We start from the raw sequence: 27,476 nt of genomic DNA, 5'->3' as shown, positions 1-27,476 counted from the left end.
GTCCAGGCGAAAGCAGACGACGTGAAGGAGTCGGACAACGCGGCCGCGGAAGGCGAAGCATACGTCACGGCCAATCAGAGGGCTGCGCCTCGAGGAGGCGCCCGGTTCACCCAATCAGCGGCTGTCTCGCGACGATTTCCCGCTTGAGAACGGGTGCCAATCCCTCCGCTGCACGAGGGTCTAGAGCGTGCCGAGGGGCGCCAGAATGGAGAGCGGGAAACCAGCTTTCAAACGAGACCAAGATGGCGCCGATCGGTACGCGTCGCGCGGAGCTACGGCAGCTTGAAAATGAGGCAAATCTTCGCGCTTGGCGTTCAATTTCGGCTCACCGACGTTTATAAATTACCGTTTATTTTATACTTCGAGTAGGAATTGCGCCATAATATTTTGTAGAGGCATAGTTGGGACATTAAGGACTTCAAAAACGCAATTTTTGAAAATTGCCATTTTTGACCATTTTTCGCGATTTCAAGACCCGCGTCCCCCCTTAAGCAAATGCTTTTCGCATCAGTACACTAAAAAGGTACAGCGATTTACTTTACGAATTTCCGTTACAAAAATGAAAGAATAACAGGTTGAGAGGTTACTAACCATCGAACAAACCTTCCTCGTCAACATCCATCGTGATTTCGCGAACTACGATCGCTGCACACTGCGGCTGGAGCGGCGACGGGCCGCCGGCATCCACACTTAGGAGCTTCGTCACCTCGCCGCTAGGAGCCGACTCTGTTCGATCTCGAGGCCAATAGCGCGCGCTGCCAAAACAGTCTTCACGTTTACGGCAAAGCCGTCGCGCGAGCTCCCGCTGTCGTAGCGAGTGTTCGCCCCGGGGTCACCGCACGCACCGGCCGAGATAATCCGCTTCGACGTGTGCGTGAATGAAAGCACAGATTCAGGGCAGTCAGGATTTACGCAGCGTAGCTCTAGGTACGACGAAAGTCCTTTGCGCTTCTCAGCTGCGTCTTGGACGGCGAGTTTCCGTTCACGGCAAGTTGGGCATGCTGAACCCGTCACCAGTGCCGTCAATGCGCCGATCTCGCACAACACCGTGCTAGCAGCAGGGACACCGACCGACCTTGATTCAATTCTGAATAATTCCATCTTATTCTGCGATGCACTGACGAAATCCACAGCAGCGTCGATTTTACCACTGTGGCGGCGACATGCGTCGGCGGTAGGCCTAACCGACGTCGGAGCGTCGCGGGCGCCGTACTTGGCTGTCGTTTTTTTTAACGCCGTTTCCCTCGGTACTTGTGCCGAGTTCGATACTTCCGGGCGTCGAAACTGCACTTTTTCGGGCTAGTCATCTGAAGAAAACGCGGGGAGAACACGGGAAACTGTGTGGCTAGCGAGAACGCGCTGCTGCGGTGGTTCGGCTTTGCTGCACAGAAGGAGCGCCGCCGTCCAATGGCGGGGCCGCGCTGCATGGCGCGCAATTCAAAACTCGCGACAGTCTCGTCTTCTTTCTCGTTTTTCTTTTATTCTCCGTAAACATACGAGACTGACAGCCATTGAACCTTGGAGGAAAGGGCTGACGCTGCACGCCCCGATGAATGCAAGTGGCGGGCAGTGACGCTCGATTGCGTGAGAACGATGCAAACGGCGCGGACTTTCTAAACTTTCGGTGGACTATAGAGTTACCGCCGCTCGCTTAGGCGCATTTTTTGGTGACTTCTCGTGCGAATTTCGGCCTGATATTCACAGAAATAAAAGTTTATAGACCAAAGATGACAATGCAGCTTAAAACAAAAAAAGTGACTTTTTTTTAGAAAACCGCGATTTTTCGACCCGCGTCTCCCCTTAAGCCGTGAAACGCAACACTGAGGCATTCTGCGCGGGCTGATGGAAAGTTCGGACCTAATACCAATGAGCTTGCTATCAATTGATATCAATAGCTCGTTTTTGAAAAAATTTGCTTTTGTATACATCTTTTTTATTCGTATATGAAAATGCTCAACTCGATTTGCATTGGGCTTTACCATTTTTTTTTTGAAGATATTTTATTAGCTGTGCTTATTGCTAACCCCTCCTTTCAGTTTTCTATTTTCAATAAAATAAACACTACTCCTTATTATTCAAATTAAATTAAGTTGTTTTTTATTTTTTAACATGCTTGCTAGAGAGAGACAGCATCGGATGACATGGTGTCAGCCCATCTTGACATAAAACAAAGTTCTGTGTCACTCAAGAAATATTTCAATGGCACTCGGGAAAAACCTGGAAAACTCTGGGAATTTGAAAATGTAAACTTGGTAGACGCCCTGCAATGACTGTACAACTGACCATGAGGATGCTTCAGATGGTCCGCGGAGCAAACTTGTGATGAAGGAGGACAAGAGCAGAAAGGACCTACGCATTGAAGAATGAACGGGAAAGGAAGCGCACAGCCGCTTCTTTAAAGGACCTTGAGCTCAAAAAACAATGTTTGATGCGAAGATGCAGGTGTTCCAAATACAAACCAAAATAAACTCCTTAAGCCAGTGAAACGCAACAGTGAAACATTCTGCGTGGGCTGAGAGTATGTCAGGACAGTTGAGGTTGACTTTACAGCTGCTGTGAGAGGATCTCACTTGTGACAAAGTTCGGGTCTCACACCAATGAGCTTGCTATCAGTTGATAGCTCATCTTTAAAAATATGCTTCTTTATGCATCTCCTTTCTATTCGTATTTAGGAACGTTCAACAATGTGTTTTACTTTTTTCGAACATATTTTTTTTCGTTGTGCATTTTACTAACCCTTCCCTTCTGCTTTCTTTTTGAATAAAATAAACACTGCTCCTTACCATTCAAACTGGATTAAGTCGTCTTTTTTTTTAACATGCTTACTAGAGAGTCCTATCATAAGGCAACATGGTATCAGCCCATCTGTGTCATTCAGGCAATTTTGCAAAGGCACTCAGGGAAAACCTGAAAAACTCTGGGAATTTGAAAATCTGAACTTGGTAGACACCCTGTTATTATATTTGAGAAGTTGGTTCATTAATTAAGAATAATAATATAATTAGGTGAAATGAATAAATAATTTGAGTATCTCCAAGCGATGCAAAACAATGCTACCTTGGTTCTGTCCAGTTACATGGCATTCGCATGTTTTTGAACTCTGGCTAAAGTTAGCTTGGACGCCCTGCATACATATATATTTGCATGCTGAATGACCTCATCAGATCAAATTCTACGATCAAAGTAAATGCATGCTTACCAGCGGGAAAATAACAGCATAGGCAATGGGCCAGATGACTGATGCGCCCATAGGAGAAACAAAGATTTCGGTCTTTTATTGCTTATGCACTGCAGGTAATTAGACCCAAGAAGGCGAGTCTGACACATGCGGTACAATCGGGAACGGTAGAATCGGTGCAATGGTTAGTACTGCAAGCGATCCGATTCTTTCTCTCTCTCTCTCTCTCTGTGTGTGTGTGTGTGTGTGTGTGTGTGTGTGTGTGTGTGTGTGTGTGTGTGTGTGTGTGTGTGTGTGTGTGTGTGTGTGTGTAGAGAGAGAGGTGGTTTAATTAACAAGCCAGAACTTTGCACAATACACAGGCAGGTCTTTTGATCAAGTGTCTGGCACCGGGCACGCAAGCTCTGTTCTCGAGCGAGGCGTTGCCGATACGCCTGAAGCACGCGCCTGTTTTCTTCGCTAAAACTTTTCTCCGGAGAAGAGGGCGCCCTCCTGCACTGCATATGCATCTGCACCGTCTCCCTTACACGGCGCCTTAAGTCAGCGGGAGAGACTTGACAAGGTAATTTACCGCAGTTGTTTGTTGTACGACGCGGTAGGGACCATGGTACTTGGCTAGGAGTTTGGAGTGAAGACCAAGGGTGGTGGAAGGTATCCAGAGCCAAACTAAAGAGTCCGGCTGATATGAGCTGGTGGTTCGGTCGTCATCTCGGCGGAACTTTTGCTGCTGTTGGTCTTCAGTCGTAAGAGAGTGGGGTAGCTGGCAGCATTCCTCGGCGTATCTGGAAGCTTCAGACAGTAACGTGCACTCCAGTGGGTCAGGTCGGTAACGGGAGAATCATGTCACGGTCACATATAGGTACAGGAAGGTATGGTGAATTGAGGTCCCAGTTGGTGCGGTCGGACGCAATGTACATGGATAGCATATCGCCCAAAGTGCGATTCAATTGCTCAGTCATACGGTTAGTCTGCAGGTGATGGGCAGCACTGGTGCAATGGGCAGGACAGCATGGAATAAGGACCGCGTTAACTACCTTGGAAAGGAAGACGCATCTTCTGTCACTGAGAAGTTCTCGGGGCGCACCATGGTGAAGTACGAAGTGTTGGAAGAGTCAGGGTGCAACGTCCCGGGCTCTGGCGGTTGGTAGGGCAGCTGTTTCTGCGTAACGCGTAAGGTGATCCACGGCAACAACATTTCAGCGATTCCCAGTAGGTGTGTAGGTTAGAGGGCCGTGGAGGTTGATGCCGATGCATTCGAATGGTCAGGAGGGGCTCGGCATTCGCTGCAAGGGACCACAAAGATGGCGAGCAGGAGACTTGCAGCGTTGGCATTCTGAACATGAGTGGATGTACTTCTGCAGAAAACTGCGCCAATAAAAGCGCAAGTGGAGCCTGGTGTACGTTTTGAAGAGGCCAGCATAATCGCATTATGGGTCTGCATGGAAAGCAGAGCACACATCTGCGCAGAAGTGGCAAGGGACGACGAACAACCACTTGCAGCGGTTTGAAGGGTAGTTGCGGCAATAGAGTAGTCCATCCCATACTGTAAAGGCAGAAGCAGAAGCTTGACGGCGGAGAGCACGGGAAGGGCGAGTCGCCAGGGCGTCAGATAAGCCATCCAAAAATTGGAGGACGCTTAAGCTTCGCCTTCAAGAGTGGAACGCGACAGCGTTCCCATCGACCCGCCAAGGGGTGTAAGACAATGCGCTACGGCGCAGGGATCACTTACGAGGCGCCCCGCATCGGACTTTGCGCCCACCTATCACACGGAGAGCGTCGAGCAACGCAGTGTTCAGCGCGGCAACGAAACGTGCGCCTGAGCAAACGGAACGAACCAAAGAACTCGGTGTCTTGGAGGGGGAAACGATCTACGCCAGCCAAACGTCGTGATCGGCACGGGCAGAGAGATAGATAGATAGTAATCTAAAGAAAGGAACGGTGCTTGATTCTGCAACCCGCGTTGGAGCACGGCGAAGCGTCGTCAGTGGAGAGGGAGTCGGGGGAGAGGGAACCGGACTGCGCACAGCCCCATGCATGATGGCGCGCCACCTGTCGGGGCAGCGCCGTACATTGAGAGGAGGGGGTCTTCTGTGTTCGCCGCAAGATGGCTCTGCGTGTGCAGTAAGCGCAGAAGGAATGTAGCGGAAACGTACTTCGCTATCGTGTAAATGCGACTTCTGTAAGTTACAGGCTCATAATTACCGATATACACCGCAGTATAACTTTCTACGGCACGTTTTTAAGGCAACACCGCGTTCACTAGACGCGCGTTTGTACCGCTTTCAAGCATCGAACTCGTGGCTGAGTGATAGCGTCTCCGTCTCACACCCCGGAGACCCTGGTTCGATTCCCACCCAGCCCATCTTGGAAGTTGCTTTTTATTTATGAAGTGCCTGCCGTGATTTATTGCTCACGGTCAACGACGCCGACAACACCGGCTTTTTTGCGACACGAGCTCCTTAACGCTATCGCGTTAAAAGAGCTGCAATCCATGGATTTTTGCGCTACTCCGCAGCAATATCAATTAGCAGTGGTGGCGAAAGAAAGGGACGTCGTGTCACTTGAAGGGGGGGAGGGGAGAGAAAGGGTCCGTGTCGGTGTGTTTGTGACCAGGCCGATAGGCAATGCAAATGTTGGAGTCTTGCGACTAGAAAACCCAGCGAGTGAGGCGGCCTGATGGGGCTTTCAGTGTCAACAGCCAAGATAGGGCATGATGGTCGATAACGACATTGAAGGGACGGCCGTGCAGGTATGGTCAAAATTTTCCAAGGGTCCAAATGATAGCTAAGCACTCGTTTTCAGTTACGGAGTAATTATTTAGTGTTCTCCTGGTGTAGGCTACCACATATTTGCCGTATGCACTTGTGCACTGAGCGAGGACAGCACCTAGTCCTATGCGCAGTATGGGCGGCGATGTGAGCAGACGGCGCAATCCTGTAAACGCGTCATCACAAGCTGGGGACCAGGTAGGAAGGCCGGTGTCGGCTCGCAAAAGTTGGGTTAACAGAGCAATGATAGAAGCACAATTCCGAATAAAACAATGAAAGTATGAGCAGATCCCGATGATGCTTCAAGGTTCCTTCAGAGTCGTTGGTTTTGGAAAATTGGTGACAGCCCGAAGTTTAGAAGCATCGGGTAAAATGCCGTCTTTGGAAACGTCGGAAAGCATGAAAGCGAAAATTTGACTTTCGTGCGAACACTCAATGACGTCGTTGTGATCAGAAAGGAAGTGAAAAGACTATGTGAAAAGACATTTTATGCTTCAATGTTTGTTTGCTTGTTTTTACATTCACATTACAGCGCATATTAAGGGAAGACGCGGCTTTCGCATAGCGAGAAATGGCCAAAAAATAAAATTTTTGAAAATCACATTTTCATTTTCTATTACTCTTTTTCTATCTGATTCTGAAATATTATCACTGCAGACCATGTAGAAGTGCTCTAATAAATTTGTTTTATCAGCCAAGATGGCAATAAATTTCACGTAAATAAAGAAAAAAACAGCATTTTTCAAGCCACAATATCTCTGGAACGGCGCAATCGAGTGCCGCCATCTTGTCATTGGAAAGCACATTTCTCCATGTTCAAATTTGCCGCTTCAGCTACCTCCTCCATAAAGAAACAAGCATACAAAGAGCCAATGATCGAAGGTCATGCCGTAGTCTCCGATATGCCGCACCCCACCACGTGACTCCAGCACGGTTCGCCATTGGTCCGGTGCTCGTGTTGTCTGGTCGGCTCTTTGCACCTCGCGAGTCAAAAGGGGCACTACGCGGGCATGGCAGTAGCGTCGTAGTTCTTTATTCTATGGTAGCGTGTCCAATTCCTACGTTTGTGGACGCCTCAGACCTGCGGCTAAGCATCGGCGACGCGAAAATTGTGACCAAGATTCGCGCGGGTAATCGACACACGGCTAAGCCTTTAAGCACTTGGGTGTTTCGGAATTCGTGGCCAAGCACATCGTGCACACTATCCTCGGACCCGCTGCTAAGCATTTCTCGCAGAGGAGTCTCTAACTTGGCGATCAAGCACATCGCACGCAAGCATCTTGGACCCTCGCCTAAGCCTTTTGTGTATTGGCGCGTCCGTCTGCGCGACTATGTACATCAAGTGTCGACTCCTCGAGCCCGCGTCTAGGCATTTCACGCGTGGGCACCTCGAACTGCACCACTAAGAACATCAAGTGTCGACTCCTCGGGCCCGCGGCTAGGCATTTCTATCGGCACCTCGGTACTGCACGGCTAGGTACAGTAGCTGACTGTTTATTCGGGCCTTACAAGGACTGCTGAAATGTCCAAATAAAAGGTGTTCGATAAAACAGATTAAGAAAACAAAAATCCTTTATTTCCACACACTCATTCGGGCTCGGCAGTAGGCTTGAAGAAATTGTGAATGCACCATATCACGTTGTTCTGTTTACGCGCAATCAGATAAGCCAGAATCTCGGAGAGGGTCGTTCTGTCACTATAGGCGGCTGAAAGCACAGTCACTGCTTGTACACGCTCCGCATGCGACGGCAGCGTAGCACATGGGGCGTCATTTTCCGACTCGGAGTCATCGTCCGGCGGTGCAGCAGAAACCTGATGATGATCTTGCCGTCATCGAGTTCTGCGCATGTCAGTACAGCAGTGTCGGCACCTGTGAAAATAAAGAGTGGGAATATAGTGAGCTTCTAAGCGTAGTAACGACAGAAATATGGAAAGAGAAACAAGACGCTTGTAGGAAGGGAAAAAAGAAACAGAAAAGCTGGTGGAACAGGGAGATACGAGAAGCAATTGCTGAACGACAGAAAGGATCCCAAGATCACAGGCAGGCAAAGAAGGTGCAGTTGCCGCAGGATGAACTAGCCAGTAAGTGGGAAATATACCAGGAGAAAAAGTCTATGGTTCAAATGCTAGTGGAAGGAAAATTAAAAGGTGAAAGTGAACGTTGGTTTTTAGAAATACAGTCGAACCCCTTTACATCGAATTATCCTATATATCGAACAATTTCTGGACAAGGTTTAGTTACAATGAGTATATATAGCAAAAATTCCGCTTACACCGAACAAAAATAGCAGCGACTCCCAATATATCAAACATCAAGCGGCGGGAAAATGCCCGCAGAAGTGGGCTTTCCCTCGTGGTGGCGTGGAAACCCGGCGGCGCGGCTCCATCCAACTGCTCTCCCCTACCGTGACCACGCTGCGTTGAGCGAGCTGTCAACACCCCCCTGCAAAAAATGATCCTGGCCCACCTGCAGCGCTTGCTCAAACAGCCAATCAGAGGCTCTTGTGCCCTCGTCGTGCAAAATGGCGAAAGTGCGAGTTGTCTTGCTGCTTTTCTGGTTCATTGTGCGTGCGTCTTGTGGGCCTTCTCCCGCAGACGTAGCGGTCTGCACATGCGCAGACCGATGTGCAGACCGCTACGTCTACTTGCGTCTTTGGGGTGGCGGAAAACATCGCTGCTCCTAAGCGGTCACATTACTCACGTGACTCTCGCGGTGTATGAGAACTTAGAGTCGCTAGCGGGTAGATAATCTTATAAATCGTTCACCAAATGTCGACAGACATCGTTTTTATATATATTCGAGAAGTACAGTCGAAACCCGCAATAACGAAATCGCCGAGAAAAGCAAAACATTTCGCTTTTGCGGGAATTTCGTTAGCGCGAGAATGAGGCAGAAATGACAGGGAAGGAAATTGGCTTGCAAAAAAAAAAAATTATTGCCAAAAATCAGCTTATTTTGCCGAGCCTTGCCTTGCAGCAATTTTACTGCTCTCGACTCGTACTGCAAGAAGTGGTGCATTGCCACGTCGTCGTCATGCTCACCGAAAAATGATCGAATTACATCGAAGGCATTCAACACATCCCGCAGGTTCGCAGTCCTCTCTTGATTTGGTGTCTGATGGTCGTCGGCACCTTGGCAAACGCTACTTATGATGACCTCATCAGTCATCTCTTCATGGACGACAACACCTTCATCCACACGAACGAACTCATCGATGCTGAGGCTTCTTGCGATGCCACTGGATCAGTGCATGATGCTTGCCGAGTGGCGATGAAGCTGGCTAATTAAAACAATTAGCTATCACAGCTGGCGACGTCACAACCCATGCGGCGGCCATCATCTCAAGCGCCATGAACATGTCCACTATGGTGGGACGCTTCAACTGGAGGTTCAGCAGCAGACGCTGAATCAGCCTCTCCTTGTAGGCGCACTTGACGCTACGAATGATGCCTTGATCAAGCGGCTGCAGCACGGAAGTGCAGTTCGGTGGAAAAAAAACAAGCGCACGTTTCCCAGTTCCACGTCATCGACATGATGGGCACTGCAATTGTCCCAAAAAAGGCAGACCGATCTGCCTGCCTTCCGCATGTCCGTATCGAAGACCTCGAGCCAGCTGCCAAATATGGGCCGGGTCATCCATGCCTTCAGGTTCGCGGTGTACTGTACAGGCAGCCGACGATTTCCCTTGAAGCAGCGGGGCTTCTTACTTCTGCCGGTTACTAGCAGTGGCCGTTTATCTGTGCTGTCCATGTTGGTGCACAAAAAAATTGCTACACACCGCTTTCTGTGTTTCCCCCCGCGGCATTTCTGGCCTTTTAAGTCCAGGGTCTTTGATGGCAGCATCTTTTAGAATAAGGCCGTCTCATCTGCGTTGTAAACGTCCGAGGGCTTGTACTGGTCCAATACTTCTTTGTTGGTCAGCAGCCATGACGACGACGTCATCGACGGCTGCTGCCTCCCTGGAAATGACTTTGGCCATTATGTCGTGGCAGGCTTTGAAACGGCTCAACCAGCCAGGGCTAGCCTTAAAATCAGCGGGCCCGAGAGTGCATGCGAAGTCCAGCGCTTTCTGCTGAAGAACTCTGCCAGACAGCGGCACTTTGTTGGCACGCTGTTCACAAAACCATGCAAACACCGCCTTGTCAACGTCTGGAAAAGCCGCAGCGCTCACCGTTTTGTTTTTCGCACTCACACCATTTCCGAGCGCACCGAGAATGGGGGCCTTGTTTTTCAGAATCGTCGGTATCGAACTGCACGCAATTCCAAATTCTTCGGCGATATCCATTTTCTTCCTGCCCGTTTCAGCTTGGGCAATAATTGCAGCCTTATCCTGCAGTGTCATAAATTTCCTCTTTTTGGCTGGAGGTGGCATCTTAGCAGGCTGTCAAAGCAAATGGTCCGATTGGCACAGAGACACACAATTGACGCACTCTAGCACCAACGACACTGAGCACATGACCATGTGCGGCGGTACACAAAGCCCACTGATACTAAAGCGTCATCCGGGTTATCAGAGCCTTCACGTGTAGTACAGTCGCCGACCGATTTTCCGGACTCCGAAAATTCGGACATGCCCGATTATTCGGTCAGCCTCGCGGCACCGCCGTTCTCCCCATAGACCATAATGAATAACAACTGCCGAAAGTTCGGACACCTTGCAACCTCTTGTCTGATTTTTCGGACACTCCTTGAGCCAACTCGGTCGAGAGCACCATGCACCGACTCTGACCGGTGCATGGTTCGACTTGCTGAACGCCATTTTTGTTTTGAACGGAGCTTCCTTGCTGCCCCACGAAGTGGCGCTACTGGAAATCCCCGCTCATCATCATCGTTTCTGCCTGGTACGATAGAGTGGCTCTGCAGCAGTTCCGGTTTCAGCTTAGTAAGCCATGTCAAGACAATCCAGCAGCTGATTTGTTTCTTCGCTGACGCTGCGAGCAGGCCGCGTTTTTCGTTTGTGCGACTTGTGTCGGCACGGTGGTGTTTGCTTTGAGTGCTGTGTCGAGGTTTCGGTGAGCCAACGCGGCATACGTAAACATCGCGTCAAAGGTCTAATGGCGCCGACAGTGCCTGCGCAGACTGCGCTGGGGAATGCCGGCAAGCGGTTGCCGGGAGGCCTAAGACTTGTCGCCTTCCGATGTGCTCCCTACTGACGCGGAAAATGTTCTGCCGAGACCTGCGCAGTGGTTGCATTGCGATTCCGGACACCGTCTCATTTGACAGTTTCATAGGTGCTGACACTGCTGTATTGACACGCGCAGAACTCGACGACGGCAAGATCATTCGTCGGGTTTCTGCTGCACCGCCGGAGATGACGCACCATGTGCTACGCTGCCGTCGCTTGCGGAGCGTGTACAAGCTTATCTGATTGCGCGTAAACGGAACAGCGTGCAACGGCGCATTCACGATTTCTTCCAAGCCTACTGCCGAGCCCGAATAAGTGCGTGGAAATAAAGGATTTTTTTTTTTCTTAATCTGCTTTTTCGGACACCTGTTTATTCGGACATTTTCGCAGTCCCCGTGAGGTCCGAATAAACGGTCGGCGACTGTAGATGTCGATTTGGCTGCCACGCATGCAGGCGTTTCGCCCCGCATTTAGCACAAGCTGTAATGGCACACAGGATTAAATAAAATTTGCTCACTGCAAGATCGCCTACGGTTCTTGTCTTTTTTTATTTGTATCATTTAAATGCCAATTGCATTTTTGGCCCGGACACTGCGCCGTCACCCGTTGTGACGTGCGAACGACCACCATCATCATCATCCACCATCATCATTATCGCTGTTGTCTGTCACGAGAGGTGGTGCAAGGCTTTTTTTATTGTAAGCAATGATGGCGGCGGCCACGCAAGTGGGCTGTGGCGGTAGTTAATGCAATTTAAGCGCACAATGAATGCATTTGAGAAGTTTCCGGACACAACTAGTGTTACACGAGTAGATTATTTGCAGACTGTCGTTTCAGAAAATTTCGTTGATGGGGGATTGCTATAGAAAAAAAAAAAAATGGCTGTGGCTTAGGTAAGGTTAAGCCCAGGATGCGAAGCATACTAGCCTTTATTTTAGTTGTTGAACCACTGTTTAGCCTGGTGAACTGCTGTTGCTTGGCTATATTTGGTTCGGCTAGACGAAGAAACAACTCATGCATTACTTCTTCGCCTTCAAGAGTGGAACGCGACAGCGTTCCCGTCGACCCGCCAAGGGGTGTAAGACAATGGGCTACAGGGCAGCGACTACGCGCCCCGCATTGGACGCGGTGAGCGTCGAGCAAAGCAGCGTTCGGCGCGGCAACGAAATGTGCGCCTGAGCAAGAGACGCACGCCTTAGAAACAGCGCGTTTCTAAGGCAACACCGCATTCACTAGAGGCGCTTTTGTACCGCTTTGAAGCGTTGTACTCGTGGCTCAGTGGTAGCGTCTCCGTCCCACACTCCGGAGACCCTGGTTCGATTCCCACCCAGCCCGTCTTGCAAGAGTTGAGCCAAAGCCACTTCTCCTCTGTCGTGACGTCACGGTGTCACGTGATTTCATGGTCACCGCCGCGCCTGAGGAGCTGGGTTGAGCCCTCGTAATATGCTTCGCATAAAAGTTTCATTGTCGCGAGATGGGAAATGCATTGACTCCTATGGGTGTTCGCCGAGGATTTCGTTACCGCGGGTTTCGACTGTATAGCACGTCGGGTATTCTGGTAAACGCAGGCGGGTGGTGTTGGGGCTAAAGATTAAACGGGAGCGGCCTGCATGGTGCATCCACCTGGTGGTACAAAGCTCAAACGGACAAAAACGGCTAATATTGCTGTAACCAAGTCTATTCTACTTCGCTGCTGGTGTAAATTTTCGGCACTGGCGTAATCGTGTAGCTGCCGAAAATTTACACCCGCAGCAAAGTAGAATAGACTTGGTTACAACAATATTAGGTGTTTTTGTCCGTTTGAGCATTGCGCCACCAGGTGGCTGCACCATGCAGGCCTCTCCTGTTTACGGCTTTGCCCCAAGCCCCGTCCGCTTGCGTTTACCCCGAATACCGGACATGCTAAACCTCTCGATTAACTGCTTTTGATAAGAATAGTTTTATGTGGATTACTTTATATAGATGATTTCATATTTTGAAAAATGATGACGCAGCAAAGATCAGACGTTGATGGCGCTACGAGCGCATCCGACTTCACTGCAGCTTGCGTTTGGGGCCGCTAAGGTATAACGTGTTTCTGCTTGCTTACGCAAATGTAAAGGCGCCCAAGCGCTAGGGGCCTCAGCACTTTGCATCCCCTGAGCTAAAACTCTCTATTATAGTTTAACCTAGGTAGGACATTAGGCAGTATAACAGCAAGAGCTTGGTGGCACAACCCACCAACCCCGTTCCAGAGGGGACGCTCATAATATCCATCCATCCTTCAATGCTTAAAAATTTACCCTATTTACTCCCATAATGATCACACTTTTCTGTAAAAAAAATTTACACAAATTGAGGAGTGTGATCATTACGCGGTTTAAATTTCCCACAAAAAGAAAAAAACGTTTTGTCATCTCGCTTTTTCTGCGAAATGACGACAGGTCAACAATTAGGCTGCTGTCACTGTATAGAGTGCAGCACACGAAAACAAAAATGGCGGCCAGCTGAGGAAGGGAAACACATTTTTTTTTCTTCTCGTGAGTACATTACACGCATTCAAACATGCATCTGCTTAAGAATGTTGTGTGCGTGCAGACCGCTTGGTATGTCTTGAAGAGTCATTCGCGTAGCATTCGACAGATGGTAAGCGGGATCATTATTAGCTAGTCTTGGCACACGACATATCGCTGCGGCAAGTTCGGGGCCCGATCATTACACGGGAAGTTAAAAAAAATCAAATTTTGGCGACAAAATTTCTCCATGTTATGGTTTACTCTTTGTTGCATTGCATAGCAAGAGAAGCAAGTATGAAGCAGAAGTGTGAAGATTATAAACATCAACGCATGAAGCTTTAAAATAAAAAGAGAGAAACACTACCCCTTGCTGAGATTCGAACCCCGGTCTATTGCGTGGGAAGCAGACATTCTACCTCTGCACTATACCGTGTGAGTGCTACCGATCGCAGTGGCCATTCCGGACACTCTCCATGTTCTAGTACACTCTACCCCTGCTTTGATTCTGTGACTAGTTGGATGTCGCCAATGTACTCCATGCACTGTAGCTCAAGGTTTGTCTTGTCATGATGAGGCAGTGGCACATGGTAAGGCAATATCGAAGCAAAGGGTGTCATGTCTGGCCGCAACTTTATATTGTAGTTGCTCTGAAGCTTTCCAAGGCCCTGGAACACATCAGGGAAGTCGTGCTCGACATAGAGTGTACCAGTCGGTGAACCCATGTTGGAAAACAGGTCAGGGTTGTTGATCGCTGGTTTGCCAAGAAGACCCTCTGAGTAACATCGCCAGGAGGTAAACATTATTGAGGCTATGAGAACCATCCCATGAAAAGTAAATTCGGGCTATGCTGGATATCTTCACTGGTCATCCGTCCAGACTGCAGAGGCATTGTTGTGTCAGCGTTAAGAAAAAGTTCTGAAACATCTCTCTTAACATCGGCTTGGAGTCAACGGTCTTGTCTGCTCCGTTGTCCATGTTGAACTTAAGGTTTCTTGATTAGACTTGCATGGAGATGTCCCACTTGAGTGCTGAAGGGATCTGCTCCAGTAACAAGAAAACCTGGATTCTTCGCGACGCTCTGTACTGCTGGTGTAGACCTGAAAACTGTGTAGAACTACCCTTTTTTTTCTGCAGAATTTGCAAGATGCATCTTTAGCAGGACAGCCAGCTGTGTTGTGGCGATTACGTCTACGCCAGTCGCAGGTTTTCTTTTTCTTGAGTGTGGCAGCTTGCGTCGCAAGGGTAGGTTTAAAAAAGTGTTGCCTTGCTGTTTAGCATACCTTGCCTCATGCTTCGAAGGCTCGTTGCAACTTGACCGAAGACATTAAATGCTGCAAGTTTTTTTGATCAGTTCAAGTACAGCACCACATGCTGTAGTTACAGTGCTGCATGTGGACGAGCAATTGCGAGCGCCACATGCGCCAAATCGAGGCTTGAATCCAGCTGCAGTTACTTTGAAATCTTCTCATCCCGGAGGCCAGCTATTCTTGGCGAAGGCTACCCTAGCTGATGTCTCTGGCAGGGCATGCAGTGCTGTAGCGAGCTCTTCGACGGACTGACCTTCGAGCGGTACTCGCATGTTGAACTTAGCTTGTTCGAAAATGACATGCCTTTTTAGAATGAAGTACAATTTGACGATTTGCAACACAGGCTTTAGATGACAACAGTAACATGATCAGGACGTCTTCTGCGTGTGAGCCCATTAGGTACATTAATGTGTCAACTTGCTGCTCTTCGGGGCGATCGCTTAGTCCCGACGCAGTGCGATACCAAAGATACCTATTCTTCCGCTGTGGCCAGTCTTAGGGCTGGTGAAGATGAAAGGTTCCAGCGGGGCGATCTCGAATGTCTGCTATGACGGCAGGGCGACTTGTCATGTTGGCGTACCTTTAGATTGCGCGTATATCAGCAGAGCAGTGGCGCTGAGACTTAATGTCTCCCTGCTGACTTGACAGTTAGCAGAAAGTTGGTGTTTGAGTTGGTTGGCTCGAAAGACGTGCTGACATGTCGTTAGGGAAGAAGCTGTTGTCACCACGTATCTTTTCTGACACCACATTGGACAAAATGCCTCACGGGTGCAAGGCCCATGGTCTTTTTCTTCGGCCGTCGAAAAGACAACATAGGTGGCACCCTCGCAATCTCTAATCACAGTATTGAGTGAAAATACTCCTTTGAGGCATTCATATGCTTTATCAATCAATCAATGAATTAATCAAAAAGGGAACTTTAATTTATGATTAAGAAAAGTTACTAAGGAAATATTCGGATCGATAGCCTAAATGGCTAGTGACCGGTCCAATACAAAAATGGTTAGCAATCTTGTACAAACTGTTACTTGTAATAAATACTGATAATTATACATAAGTACTAATTAGTAACTAGGTATTTTTACAACATGAACAACCACAATAACAGGGTGTCTACCAACCGGGAAAACCGGGAATTCTCAGGGATTTTGAGTAGTCTGGAAAAAGTCAGGGAAAACTCAGGGAATTTGGGCCTCTATCAGGGAAAATTAGCTGTGATTTTATTGAAAGGGTCGCAAGTCGCGGTAATGCTAGCTCGAGTAACAGACATGAATCGTAATGAATCGTCTTTGACGGCCTGTCGTCTTCTGGAGGAGTTGCCAGTGTACAGTCGATTACCGACTTTCCGGTTTCCCGATAATTTGGACGGTTTCGCGGCACCGCCACGTACGCCATAGAGTCACGGTATCAGAATGTCTGAAATTTCGGACGCAAGAACTCTCCGCCGTCCCATTTTCCAGACGTTTTGCCGTGACCACAGGTCCGAAACGGCATTAATCACAGCCACCACCGCTGCCATATTCATTACCTCGCTGCCTCGAACCGGCGCTCTCGCACACGGATCCGCTGGCAGTCGTAGCCACTACTTCGGCAACACTAGGCCTAGCTGCTTTGACATTCGATATGAAGCTTCTTGCCGTTGTGTGCCGTGTTTTTTATTGAAAGGATTCGTTGCTGTCAGCAATGGCACGGACTCCGCCTTTTTAGTCCTCGCGATTGGCTTAGAAGCTTGGAAAGCACGGTGTGTTGCATAATACCGGTTGCCGAAAGTCAGCTTCGCCTTCGTACAGAAATGTTACTTGGTGAAGCATACGCACGTGTATTGCAGTGAATCATAACAAGCGTGGGGAGGAGCTATTGCCACGGGACACAGTATGTATTCCTTAATTATACACGCGTGCACCCGCTATTTCCTGTCACAGTACGAGCACCAATATGCCTAATACGTGTACCAACAGGCCTTCAGAGCATTTCCGAATGTGCCTGTGGCGGTTTAAGCCCTCAAGGGCAGTAAATGAATGACATGCATTTATTTTTTCAAACTGGCCGATTTTTCTGACGTTATCGTGGCCCCTAAAAATTGGACGTAGACTGTGCAACTGACCAAGAAGATGCTTCAAATGGTCCGTGGGGTGAACGAGTGGCGGAAGGAGGACAAGAACAGAAAGGACCTATGCATTGATGAATGAACGGGAAAGGGAGTGTGTCGCCTCTTCTTTCAAGGAGCTTGAGCTCAAAAAACAGAATGTTGTCTGATGCCGAGATGCAGGTTTTCCTGATCCAGACCAAGATAAACTCTTTAAAGCAATGAAACGCAACACTGAGGTGTTGTGCGCGGCCTGAGAGTATGTCAGGAGAGTTGAAGTCGACACACCAGCGATTGAGAGAGAATCTCACTTCTGACAAAGTTCGGACCTCATACCATCGAGCTTGCTATCATCTGATAGAAATAGCTCATATTCGAAAATATTTGCTTCTGTATGCATCTCCTTTTTATTCGTATTTGAGAATGTCCAACTCGATTTGCAATTTTTTCCGAATATATTTTATTTGCTGTGCGTTTTACTAACCCCCTCCCTTCTATTCTCTTTTTGAATAACATCAACACTCAGTGTTCAAATTGGATTAAGTAGTTTTTTCTTTATTTTTTTCATCTTAGAGAGTGACAGCATCGGGCAATATGGTTTCAGCCTGTCTTGACATAACACATAGTTCTGCATCACTAAGGGGGTTTTGCAAAGGCACTCAGGGAAAACCTGGAAAACTCAGGGAATTTGGAAATGTCAACTTGGTAGACACCCTGAATAATCTACATCAATAACGGAACCATACACCAGAAAAAAAAGGGGAAAAAATGAACTATGGGTTATGCACAAAATGAAAAGAACATCAGGAGAAGGTCAAGACAATGTTTGGTTAGAGAGGAAGAAGCGCTTACATATGTCAAAATTTTTTGCAAGTTTTATTTCAAGAGTAGAATGACAAAAAGCTGAGCTAGTTGGTAAGGATTCATTATGCAAAAAAGAAGTGAGGCGTGCAGACAGGACACAAGAGTAGAGAAGTGGACAACACAAACGCCGACTATCAACTGAAGGGAGCACTGAGGCGAAAAAAGAAATACGACACGAAACTTATCAGCACATGCTCAGGAATGGTAACACCACGTGTCAGTCGGGTACACGTGCCAGTCTACATGAGAGATAACTGTTAAGGCACTTAATTTCTTCCTTATGTAATGTAATCGAAGGGTGACTCATGCATGCACTTAAACCATTATAGATATGCCATGCCTCTACCATAAGATGCGTATCTTCATTCTTATGCCTGTACAATATCGCGCATTCATCTAACTCCGGGGTGCAGTTACAATCTCGGCAATGTAGCAAAAGATTAGAAGGCGATCCGCCGATTAACGACCTTTTATGTTCCATTACCCTCTGATTGATACATCGTCCTGTTTGCCCTACGTAGAACTGGTCACAGCTAAGGGGAATTTTATAAACCACACCCATACGACAGTCAGTAAAACTGTTGTTCTTATTGTGCTTCACTGGACAAGTATCTGTTCGTTTTTTGCCTTTTACCCGCTCCTTTTTTCTCTGTACGGCAGCGCATATCTTACCTAGCTTATTGGGAGCAGTGAAAGCAACATTAACATCATATCTACTTGCAACTTTTTTAAGCCTGTGTGGCACTGAATGAATATACGGAATAGCCACTACTCTTTTTTTGCTATTACTGCTTTCTGTAATCACGTCCGTCCCTCTCGAAACGGATTTCTTGTGTATGATCTTGCAGTTCCACATAGTAATAAACGACAGCACACCTAGTCTTTCGAAAAGAATACTATTGGCATTGTGCATTGTGGATAATGTAATGATACACATAGCCCACTATTGTAAACAGAGTAATGGGGTCAGATAAGTTGCATATGTTTGGCCTCACAATTTGCTGCAATAACTAAGGTGGCAGTGAAATTGGCTAATACCCTTGTCACACGGGCGTTTGGAAGGCCTTCCAATCAATAGTCATTTGACTCAAAGGTCAAGTTCGAGCTGCCACACGGGCAGTTTCGAAGGCCGCCGAGTCAATAGTCTATCGAGTCAACGGAGCACCTTACAACTCTATCGAAATCTCGATGGCCTTTGAGCAACGGAAGCGGAAACAGCGCGTACATGCCCTCTCGTTCACAGTGTGCTCTTACTCAAGGTTAGAAAAAAACAAATCGAACCGAAATGCTCTAAAAAATACTATACATGAGTGTTATTAATTATTCAATAAAGTATTTTTGCCACTTGACATGTGCGAACACACACCAAAACGGCAGTCGCATCGAGCGGCGCAAACGTTGCCGCAGTTTCGCTACTGAACAACTTAAAAACTAAACATATATGTATGGCAATGTATAAACAAAATTGTTTAAACGTACAAACAAACATAACAGAACTTATAGTGCTTTTAATGTTGTTTAACCTTTCGTGACATGAAAACGAAAAAAAAGATCCGCAGCGCCACACAATTTTGCGAGAAACGCCTGAACCACTCAACGGCCTTTGAAAAGTGCCGTGTAGCACCGCGACAACTCCTTTGAGTCGATAGAGTTGTGGCGTTTCAAAGGCCGTTGACTGGAAGGCCTTCCAAATGTGCCCGTGGGACACAGGTATAAAATACAAAGATTGTAGCAAAGTCAATTCAAAGTAGTTGTGCATCTGTGAGAATGTAACAGCTGAATGACAACTTTTTACAAATGGTGTTAATGTGCTCTTTCCAACGAAGGTTACTGCCAAATGTAATTCCGAGATATATAGTTATGTGAACGCACTGAATTGTTTGGTTGTTTAGTGATATATTAATCAAAGCGTTTTTTTATTTGTGAATAGAAAATAATGTATTTAGTCTTGTCAGCATTTAATAACAGTTGCGTGTCACGAAACCCTCTTTGAAACCGCTAGCAGTTCAGTGGACACAGTGTGTCGCAAGGATTCAAGTGTGCTTCCTGTAAATAATGTCATAATGTTGTCTGCAATCATTAAAGCATTTAACAACTGCAGTACTCGTGGGAAATTGTTAACATCTAAAGAGAACAAAATGGGGCCCATCACGGACCCTTGCAACACACCATACGTGCCATTTCTTGATGCGGATAGAAACTGACCAATTTGTACTTTTTTCTTTCACGATTTAAGATAACTAGAAAGTAAGTCGTGAGAGCAACCAACAATACTGTAGCACTTTAGTTTTTCTGACAGTGCCGAGTGACAAATGGTATCAAATGCCTTCTTTATATCGACGAAAATTCCGATAATCTTTTGATGGTTTGGGATAGAGTAAGGACAGCAGTAGACGTGGACATTCCTAGGATGAAACCATGCTGCTCAAGGCAAATGACGACCCACCATGGTTTCTTAGTGGCTATGGAGTTGGTCTGCTAAACAAGAGGTTGTGGGATCAAATCCTGGCCACGGCAGCTGTGTTTCTGTCGGGTCGAAATGCAAAAACACCCTTGTACTTAGATTTAGGTGCATGTTGAACCCCAGGTGGTCCAAATTTTTAGATTCCCCTACTACTGCCTGCCTCAATCAGATCATGATTTTGGCATGTAAAATCTCTTAATTTGAGGCAGATCATGTTATTTTTGCTAAGGAAGTCCTCCAGCTGTTGTGCGATTAATTTTTCGAAAATATTATTTATAGTGCTTAATATGAATATTGGGCTGTAGCTACCAGGACTGTTGTGTCTGCTTTTGTGCACTGGCACAACTTTGGCCAAATTTGATATATATCCGTATAGTAATTGGCCCTTCATCATCATCATCATCAGCCTTGCTACGCCGACTGCAGGACAAAGGCCTTTCCTATACTTCTCCAACTATCCCGGTCATGTGCTAATTGTGGCCCTTAACAAATGGTTAACCGCTGCCTAGCGCAGCTGTATTGACATGAAGCTGACTTAAGGAAATCGGCCATCACTGTGCAATACATATTAGATCTTTCCAGATTTTTCTTCCTAAAAAATCGGGTGTATATTAAATTTCTACTTTGTTGAAGAGTTGTATTATCTCTAGGTTAGTTTTCTGCTTAGGACACATAGAAAGTGGGCGCACCTTTTTTTCTATGGTTATGTTAGAATTGGGCAAATACTGCCAAGTGAATCAGCAGCTGTGTGTGGTGACTTTTTTTGTGTTTCTAAGTTTAATTCGACCAATTGCATCAGATCCATCAGGGTCAAATTAACGAGAATCAATTGTGCATTAATTTTTATAGGAAGATAAACGGGATTCAGGAAAGAGTGCATTTTGTCCAGTCTTGCACTATAAGCAGTTTTAAGTGGTCGGAGCTGTAGGCAATGACTGCATCAAGTGTAACATGGTTTCTGCACATCAGTATATTGCCCGTGCATCTTGTATGTATGAGCCCATGTCTGTGCATGTGTCGCCAACTTTTGCCCACAAATTTTCTGCAAAAGGCTTACTAGACAGGTCACAGAGCTTTTGTTTACAAGTGTCTCAGCTGCCAAGTTATTTTCTTGGTTTTCAAACCATACCTTTGCCATTCCATTCAGATAGATGACGTTGGACCACTTGAGTGTTGTGTCCCAATGACTGCTCGCTCATTCATACAGCACCTGCCAGTCCTCCATGTCAACATCCCAACAGACTGTGTTCTGGTATCTTGGGGTTGGTACAACACAACTTTTGGTGTTTTTGGTGATGACGTGAAGCACTGGCTGCTCCATCATGGCGTTTGCACGATAGTGTGTCTGGAAAAGATACCCAGCATCTCCACTATTGTGTGGCAGGTAAAATGCAACGGAAGGCATATACAAAGGCTGTCATATAGAGGATGGGGGGAAGCCAGGGTGACTGGAGGGAGGCACTGTAAACATTCGTCTCGGCTTCTTCCTCCACTTCATGGATGCATTTCCTAATATGTTTTTCTGTTTAGGATTTAAAATAGTCACATGATGCTCCCTCATGGTCTTTTTTGTTTCTCCATGAATGAAGAGCATATACCTTTTGGCACATAAAGGGTACTTGTGTGAGATTATCATTTCAAAACGTAGACCTGCTCTATAACAGATCCCTAAAAAAGGTTGCTTCACATTTAAAATAAAATGGCCTATGCACCACTTGATCTGGCAATACTGCGAACACTACTTTTCTTTCTGGTATTGGCACTTCATATTAATAGTAATAAAAAGTTACTTTGTGGATGTCCCTCTTGTATTCTGGTTACTGCAGTGGATAAGCTCATTAGAATGGTTCCACGCGTATTTTGCATGAGAATTTTCCGGTTGCCACTTTTGTTCTTGATTGTGCTTGTTTTTAGCGAGTTTCTATTATCTTTCTGAAAGCATGGGACATCTGCCCTGTCATAGCTTGAATGAAAGCTGAACAGTTGTGTTTTTTCTCCCCCTCATGCAGCAACAAGTGCTCCTCAGCAACAGCACATCTCAGTTTCCTGTAAATAGCAGCCTCATGATTGGAGACTATGTCACACCAGGCAACATCCTGATGCCCACCGGCACCTACAAGAACTGAGCGTCGTACTCTTCGCTGGCAGTTGGTGCTCGCAACACGTGGATAGCAGCTGAACTGGTTGTCGTGGAACAAGGCTCAAAATTTTGCCTCATCAGTGTCTTGTCTGCGCTGCCGCTGTGCTCTCCACGTGGTTGGTCTGCCATAGCTTCCATTGTCAGGTTCCTGGTGCTGCAGTGATGCCATTGCACGGGTTACATTCAGCTCAGCAGAGCACAGGGGGGCATGCTGTAGACAGGTGGCTTTGAAGCTGTGATAATAGGCCCACCACAGGTGCACCGCAGAGGCCTTTGCACACATACAGTCGCGCACAGGTGCACTGTTTTTGTAACCAGTGAATATGGATTGGCTCTGGTGCACACCTAGCAGTCTGGAAGTGGAGCATTCATACATTAAAATGTTGGGGCTTGAGTGGTTACCATCATTCGGGGGTTCAGCTCTTGAAAACGTTAGCGTGCAGTTTCATTCCTGAAACACGATATCTGCTTTAAAGTTTAATGCCACTTGACTGCCTTTAACAAGTGCACTATCCACATTGCCACAAGCTGCGCATCTCCCGAGGATGGTGGGTTGTGTGCGCTGTCCTTTTTTGGCAACCTGCTGAGTGTTGCACCTGTGTGGGTTGTTGCTGACTGTCGCATAGTTCTGGTCCCAAAGGCTGCGCTGCTTGTTCCCTTTGGGCTCTGTTGTTCTGAGTGCTGAATGTCGTGCTACCACAGGGCCAGCTACCATGGTGGTGCTCTCCACATCACACAGATGGTTGGTCACTGCCACAGTGAATGTGTGTGTATGTGTGTGTGTGTGTGTGTGTGTGCACATGCGTGCACACACGAATACACTGTGTGTGCACAACAAGAGCCACTAGCTCTGTTCCTGTCAGCTGCAGAGTTCACCAAGCGTGCATCTGTGCTGTGGCTTTGGCAGCTCATCCAATATGCATGCTTATAGTGGTGCAGCTCGCTCTCCTTGCTACGCACATAAAATGGGCATTCTGAGTAGACACTGATGGTCCTATGTTTAATTGTTGAACCATCCCCAAGTTAAGTGGTGCGCTTAGGCCTGCCATTCTCCCATTATTATAGAGTCTCTTACCCAGAGAGAAACGACCGTCTTTCCCGTTTTAATGTATTGAGCAGATAGCCACCTTGTAAATGTATAGAGAGTTCAGTTTAGCTTCAAGCTGGAAATATGGGTACGATGGGATAAGTAAATTTTTGCGTAGTGACTGCAGACCTCATCTTCATAACTCTGCACAGTACGGTTTACAGCGTGTACCCTGGCATAAGTACTCGTAATCAATGTTGTTTATAGCAACATAACACTGTCTACATAAGTGTGGTCTACTAGTGTGTAGTTGCCCTTTGCTGTCCGTGGCACACACGTCCTGCCTACGCTGGCTGCTTCACCACAATGCCACTATTTCCCTCTCCATGTAGTTACAAGAGGCTCTATCCAATTTACCAGCCTCGCTGCTTATTTGGCTCCTGTTGTGTACTCGCGGTGTTCAACATTGGGCGAACCTCCAACACAGTTGATGTGTTGCATGATGCGTGCATGTTCATATGCGTATATGCATGCGCGCATCACAGCTGCACTGTAATGTTGGCTAATGCTATGTTACAGCTTCTTGTTTTAAGGAGGCTGTAAGCCATGAAGTGTACATGTGTGTGCGTGTCTTTTTCTACACTTTTTTTGTGTAGCTGCCTTTTCATTATTTGTATGGTGTTTGCTGTGTTCTTTCTTGGCAGTTGACCCAGGTATGGTGGAACAGTGCTCAAATGTTTTTCCCTGTCCTCCTTTCCTCTGTGTGTATGGGTTCTGGGACACTTTCAGTGTCTTGCTTCAACCCACGGCAGCCGGGTGTGCCAGCTGCTGAGTTGAGATTAATTGCCTGCTGGTTCATTGCTACAGTGCATTCTAGTATGCCAAAGGCAGGTGGTATCAGCTTCTCCTTGGAGATGAAAATTCAGTGGGGTTACTGCCCAGTTGAGACACTAGCCTGGCAGTGTGAGCCATTCAGTGCTTTTCAGCTGCTAGCTGGCAGATAAATGCGTGGAATGAATTGCGTCCTGGAAGAATGGCATCTATTCTTTTCCTGGTTCGAGTTCATGTGGAAAATTGCCAGAAGTGTCTGATCTGAAGATATGCCAGCCTCCAAATTTTGTAATATATTTGCATGAATATAACATGTTTGCTGTGCATGATTACCACCTTGGTCTTGCATTATATTTGCAACCATGCTCCAAATACAAGATGTCCCCCCTCCAGTCATTTCACGTTGAAAGATATGGTGAACTCCACCATTAGACTGCATAATAAAGGCAGTGCTCCAAGGAGACTACAGTAAGCGCCTGCTCGTGGGGCTTCTTGGGGTGGCAGCACATTTTGGTCCTGCTGGAAGAGCAGCACAACGCACCTCCCATTGCACCAATGCATGCTGCAGTGGATCGTGCATCATGCAAAGCGAAAAACATTCAGTTTTGATTGTGCACTTACGGGTAAAGTGTGTATTTTGATTTGCATTAACTTTTTTATTATTATTATTTTCCCATCAGAAGTACCCCTTGAGTTATATTCATGCAAACATGTTATTGAAGGAGGTGGCATAAAGGTCAAGTTATTTGATGCATGGTTTGCCATGCCAAGCCTAAGCAAGCAGCATTTCTTGCGTAGTAGCTGCTGGAAGCTTGTGTGCTTGTTGGGCACATTTTCTGTAAACATTTGTAAATTAGCATCCTTCTCTTTCCCTAGGAACGAATTGCTGTTGTGTCCTTTTAATTTTTCAATGTACGGTAGACAAAGGAAGAGTATCCCTTCCAGCAGTGGGGGGACTGTGTTTCGGTGGCCTCACGCAGAGCTGGTCACTGAAATGGATAGGATTGAACCTGTGATATGCTTCTTGTCTCTGGCCGAGACTGTGAAGTATCTTGTATAAAATCTGTGTGTGGCATTCTCGTGTGGGGCGCCAAGAGCTCGTTGAAACCGAGGAAATCTTGCAATAAATCTGCTCATTCGGCTCATTGCTTATGCTGCGGCTGATTACTTGACCTTTGCCAACACACCCGAGTATGTGCTTGTTGTGCAACCAGATTTATCGTGCTTGGTGAACCTGAATGTTTATATGGTATATTGCTTGTGGAGGGAAAAAATGCGATATCGTCCGCATAAACATAAACATGTACCTCCGGAGACAAAGGAATGGTGCTTAGCAAAATGTTAAGTAATATAGGGGAAAGAACGGAACCCTGTGGTACACCTCATGTCTGCTTGTGTTTAGACATCGAAATACCGTGTTGGTAACAATAAAATTCTCTATCCCTTATAAATTCGTAGATCCAAGCGGTTATATGTTTTGGGAAATTCGTAGAGTGAAGCTTATCGAATAGAATGCAAAGTTCTACAGAGTCATATGCTTTTGCTAAATCTAGCGTCACCAAAGCTGCGTACTCTCGTTTGCGGCGAGCAAGTTTAATGCTGCTCTCTAAATCTACATGGGCGCACCATATGGAGTGGCCCGGACGAAATCCAATCTGACAAGGACTGAGAAGGTTATCATCCTGCATAAAATTAGTTATACGGCCGTGAAGAACCCTTTCCATTAATTTGGCCGCATTTGAGGTAAGAGAAATTGGTCTTATGTTTTCCAAGTCAAGTCCGGATGATTTTTTCTTCAATAGTGGGATAATTTTAGCTACTCTCCACTCTCTTGGAACCCATGAGTTCTTGAGAGAAATTTATTATGTTTAGTAGGTCCTGAGGCGCATAATCAAATAAAACTTTTAGCATTCCTGTTGTAATTTCATCTGGACCGGGGGCTGACGCCGGCAAAGAATTGATAATGCCTTCAAGCTCTGTCGCTGTTACTGCTACAAAGTCGTCTACCAAGGGAGGTTTCTTTAGCAATTGATGTGTGAAACGTTGCGCAAGTCCTTGAGCAATTTTCTCAAGTGATTCCGATATTTCTTTTGTTGATAGAACGACAGATTCAACGTTCACGGGGGCCGGTATAGCTTTGCGAGATCGAAGAAATTTAAACAGGGCTTTTTTATTGCTAGACTTCAAAAGGTATATGTAGTGCCTAGAATCGTAATCCTCCTTAGCTTTTGCGACTGTTCGTTTAAATGTGGTAGCTATATATGTATAATCAGCCCAATTAACAGGACACTGGTTGTATAAAAGCTTTTTCCATGCAGCTTTTCTATGTCTAAAATCTCGTTCGCACTCAGAATTCCGCCAGGGACAATATGATCTATCCTTATAAAATTTCACAGCAAATTTATCTTTTTTTGATGACTTATAGTATTGAACATAGGCTCATTGCATTAATATCCATCTCCATGCCCTCCTGGGCTTGTAAAGCTGATTTTAAAGCATTTTTAAATGTTTCATAGTTATCAAAAGTATGCATATTATTGTTTAAACTAGTTAACGGAGTAAGCAGTTCAAAAATTATAGGAAGGTGATCACTGTTAGTTCCGGAATCTACAGTCTTCCAGGAGGTGACTGTCATGCTCGGGGTAGCAAACGTAAGATCTAGGGCAGATCGCGACCGGCCACGCACGAAACTATGTACTCTCGAATTTAAGCAGGAGAAATGATTAATTAAGACCCAATACCACAGGTGTTTGCCACAAGTGTCCGTTCGGAAACCCCACGATACATGATGAGAATTAAAATCTCCCACTAGTATGATGTTCTTCTGACTGCGAGCAATAGAGGTATCTAGATAACGGGTATCTTGTACTCCAACGGGGAAGTACGTGTTAATTATAGAAAAAGGTGTACAACCAGGTAGTATTATATCCATTGCAAGGATTTCACAGTCTGGGGACATTATCTGGTATGCTATAGTAGCTCTATGGCAGATTTTTGACGACAAACAACAATAAACCACCGCCTCGGGATGGGCGATACAATCGAAAACATCGGAACTTTTTTAGATGAAAAGATTGTCCAGCAGCAAGCCAAGTTTTCTGTAAAACAATATCTGTAGAGTATGCAGAAATAAGATATAATAAATCTGTTGCGGCCGAAAGTGTGGAACGACAGTTCCACTGAATTACTG

At 46.5% G+C, this 27,476-nt stretch overlaps 1 protein-coding gene across 9 annotated transcripts in view; it reads left to right on the top strand.

The window, feature by feature from the left end:
• The window catches only part of Art4 (arginine methyltransferase 4), a 191,111-nt gene extending 165,675 nt beyond the window's left edge, over nucleotides 1-25,436 (top strand). For all 9 annotated transcript variants that reach the window (XM_065437335.2, XM_065437336.2, XM_065437332.2 and 6 more), the window contains one exon: nucleotides 22,298-25,436. In XM_065437335.2, the coding sequence (XP_065293407.1) occupies nucleotides 22,298-22,344 (47 nt within the window). In that variant the 3' untranslated portion in view covers nucleotides 22,345-25,436. The remainder of the gene's footprint in view (nucleotides 1-22,297) is intronic.
• The last annotated feature ends 2,040 nt before the right edge of the window (nucleotides 25,437-27,476 follow it).

Source organism: Dermacentor albipictus, chromosome 9, assembly GCF_038994185.2.
Source record: "Dermacentor albipictus isolate Rhodes 1998 colony chromosome 9, USDA_Dalb.pri_finalv2, whole genome shotgun sequence".
In the NCBI taxonomy this organism is placed as follows: domain Eukaryota; kingdom Metazoa; phylum Arthropoda; class Arachnida; order Ixodida; family Ixodidae; genus Dermacentor; species Dermacentor albipictus.
The sequence above is the reverse complement of the archived record's forward strand: the minus strand, read 5'-3'. Positions and strand labels throughout refer to the sequence as shown.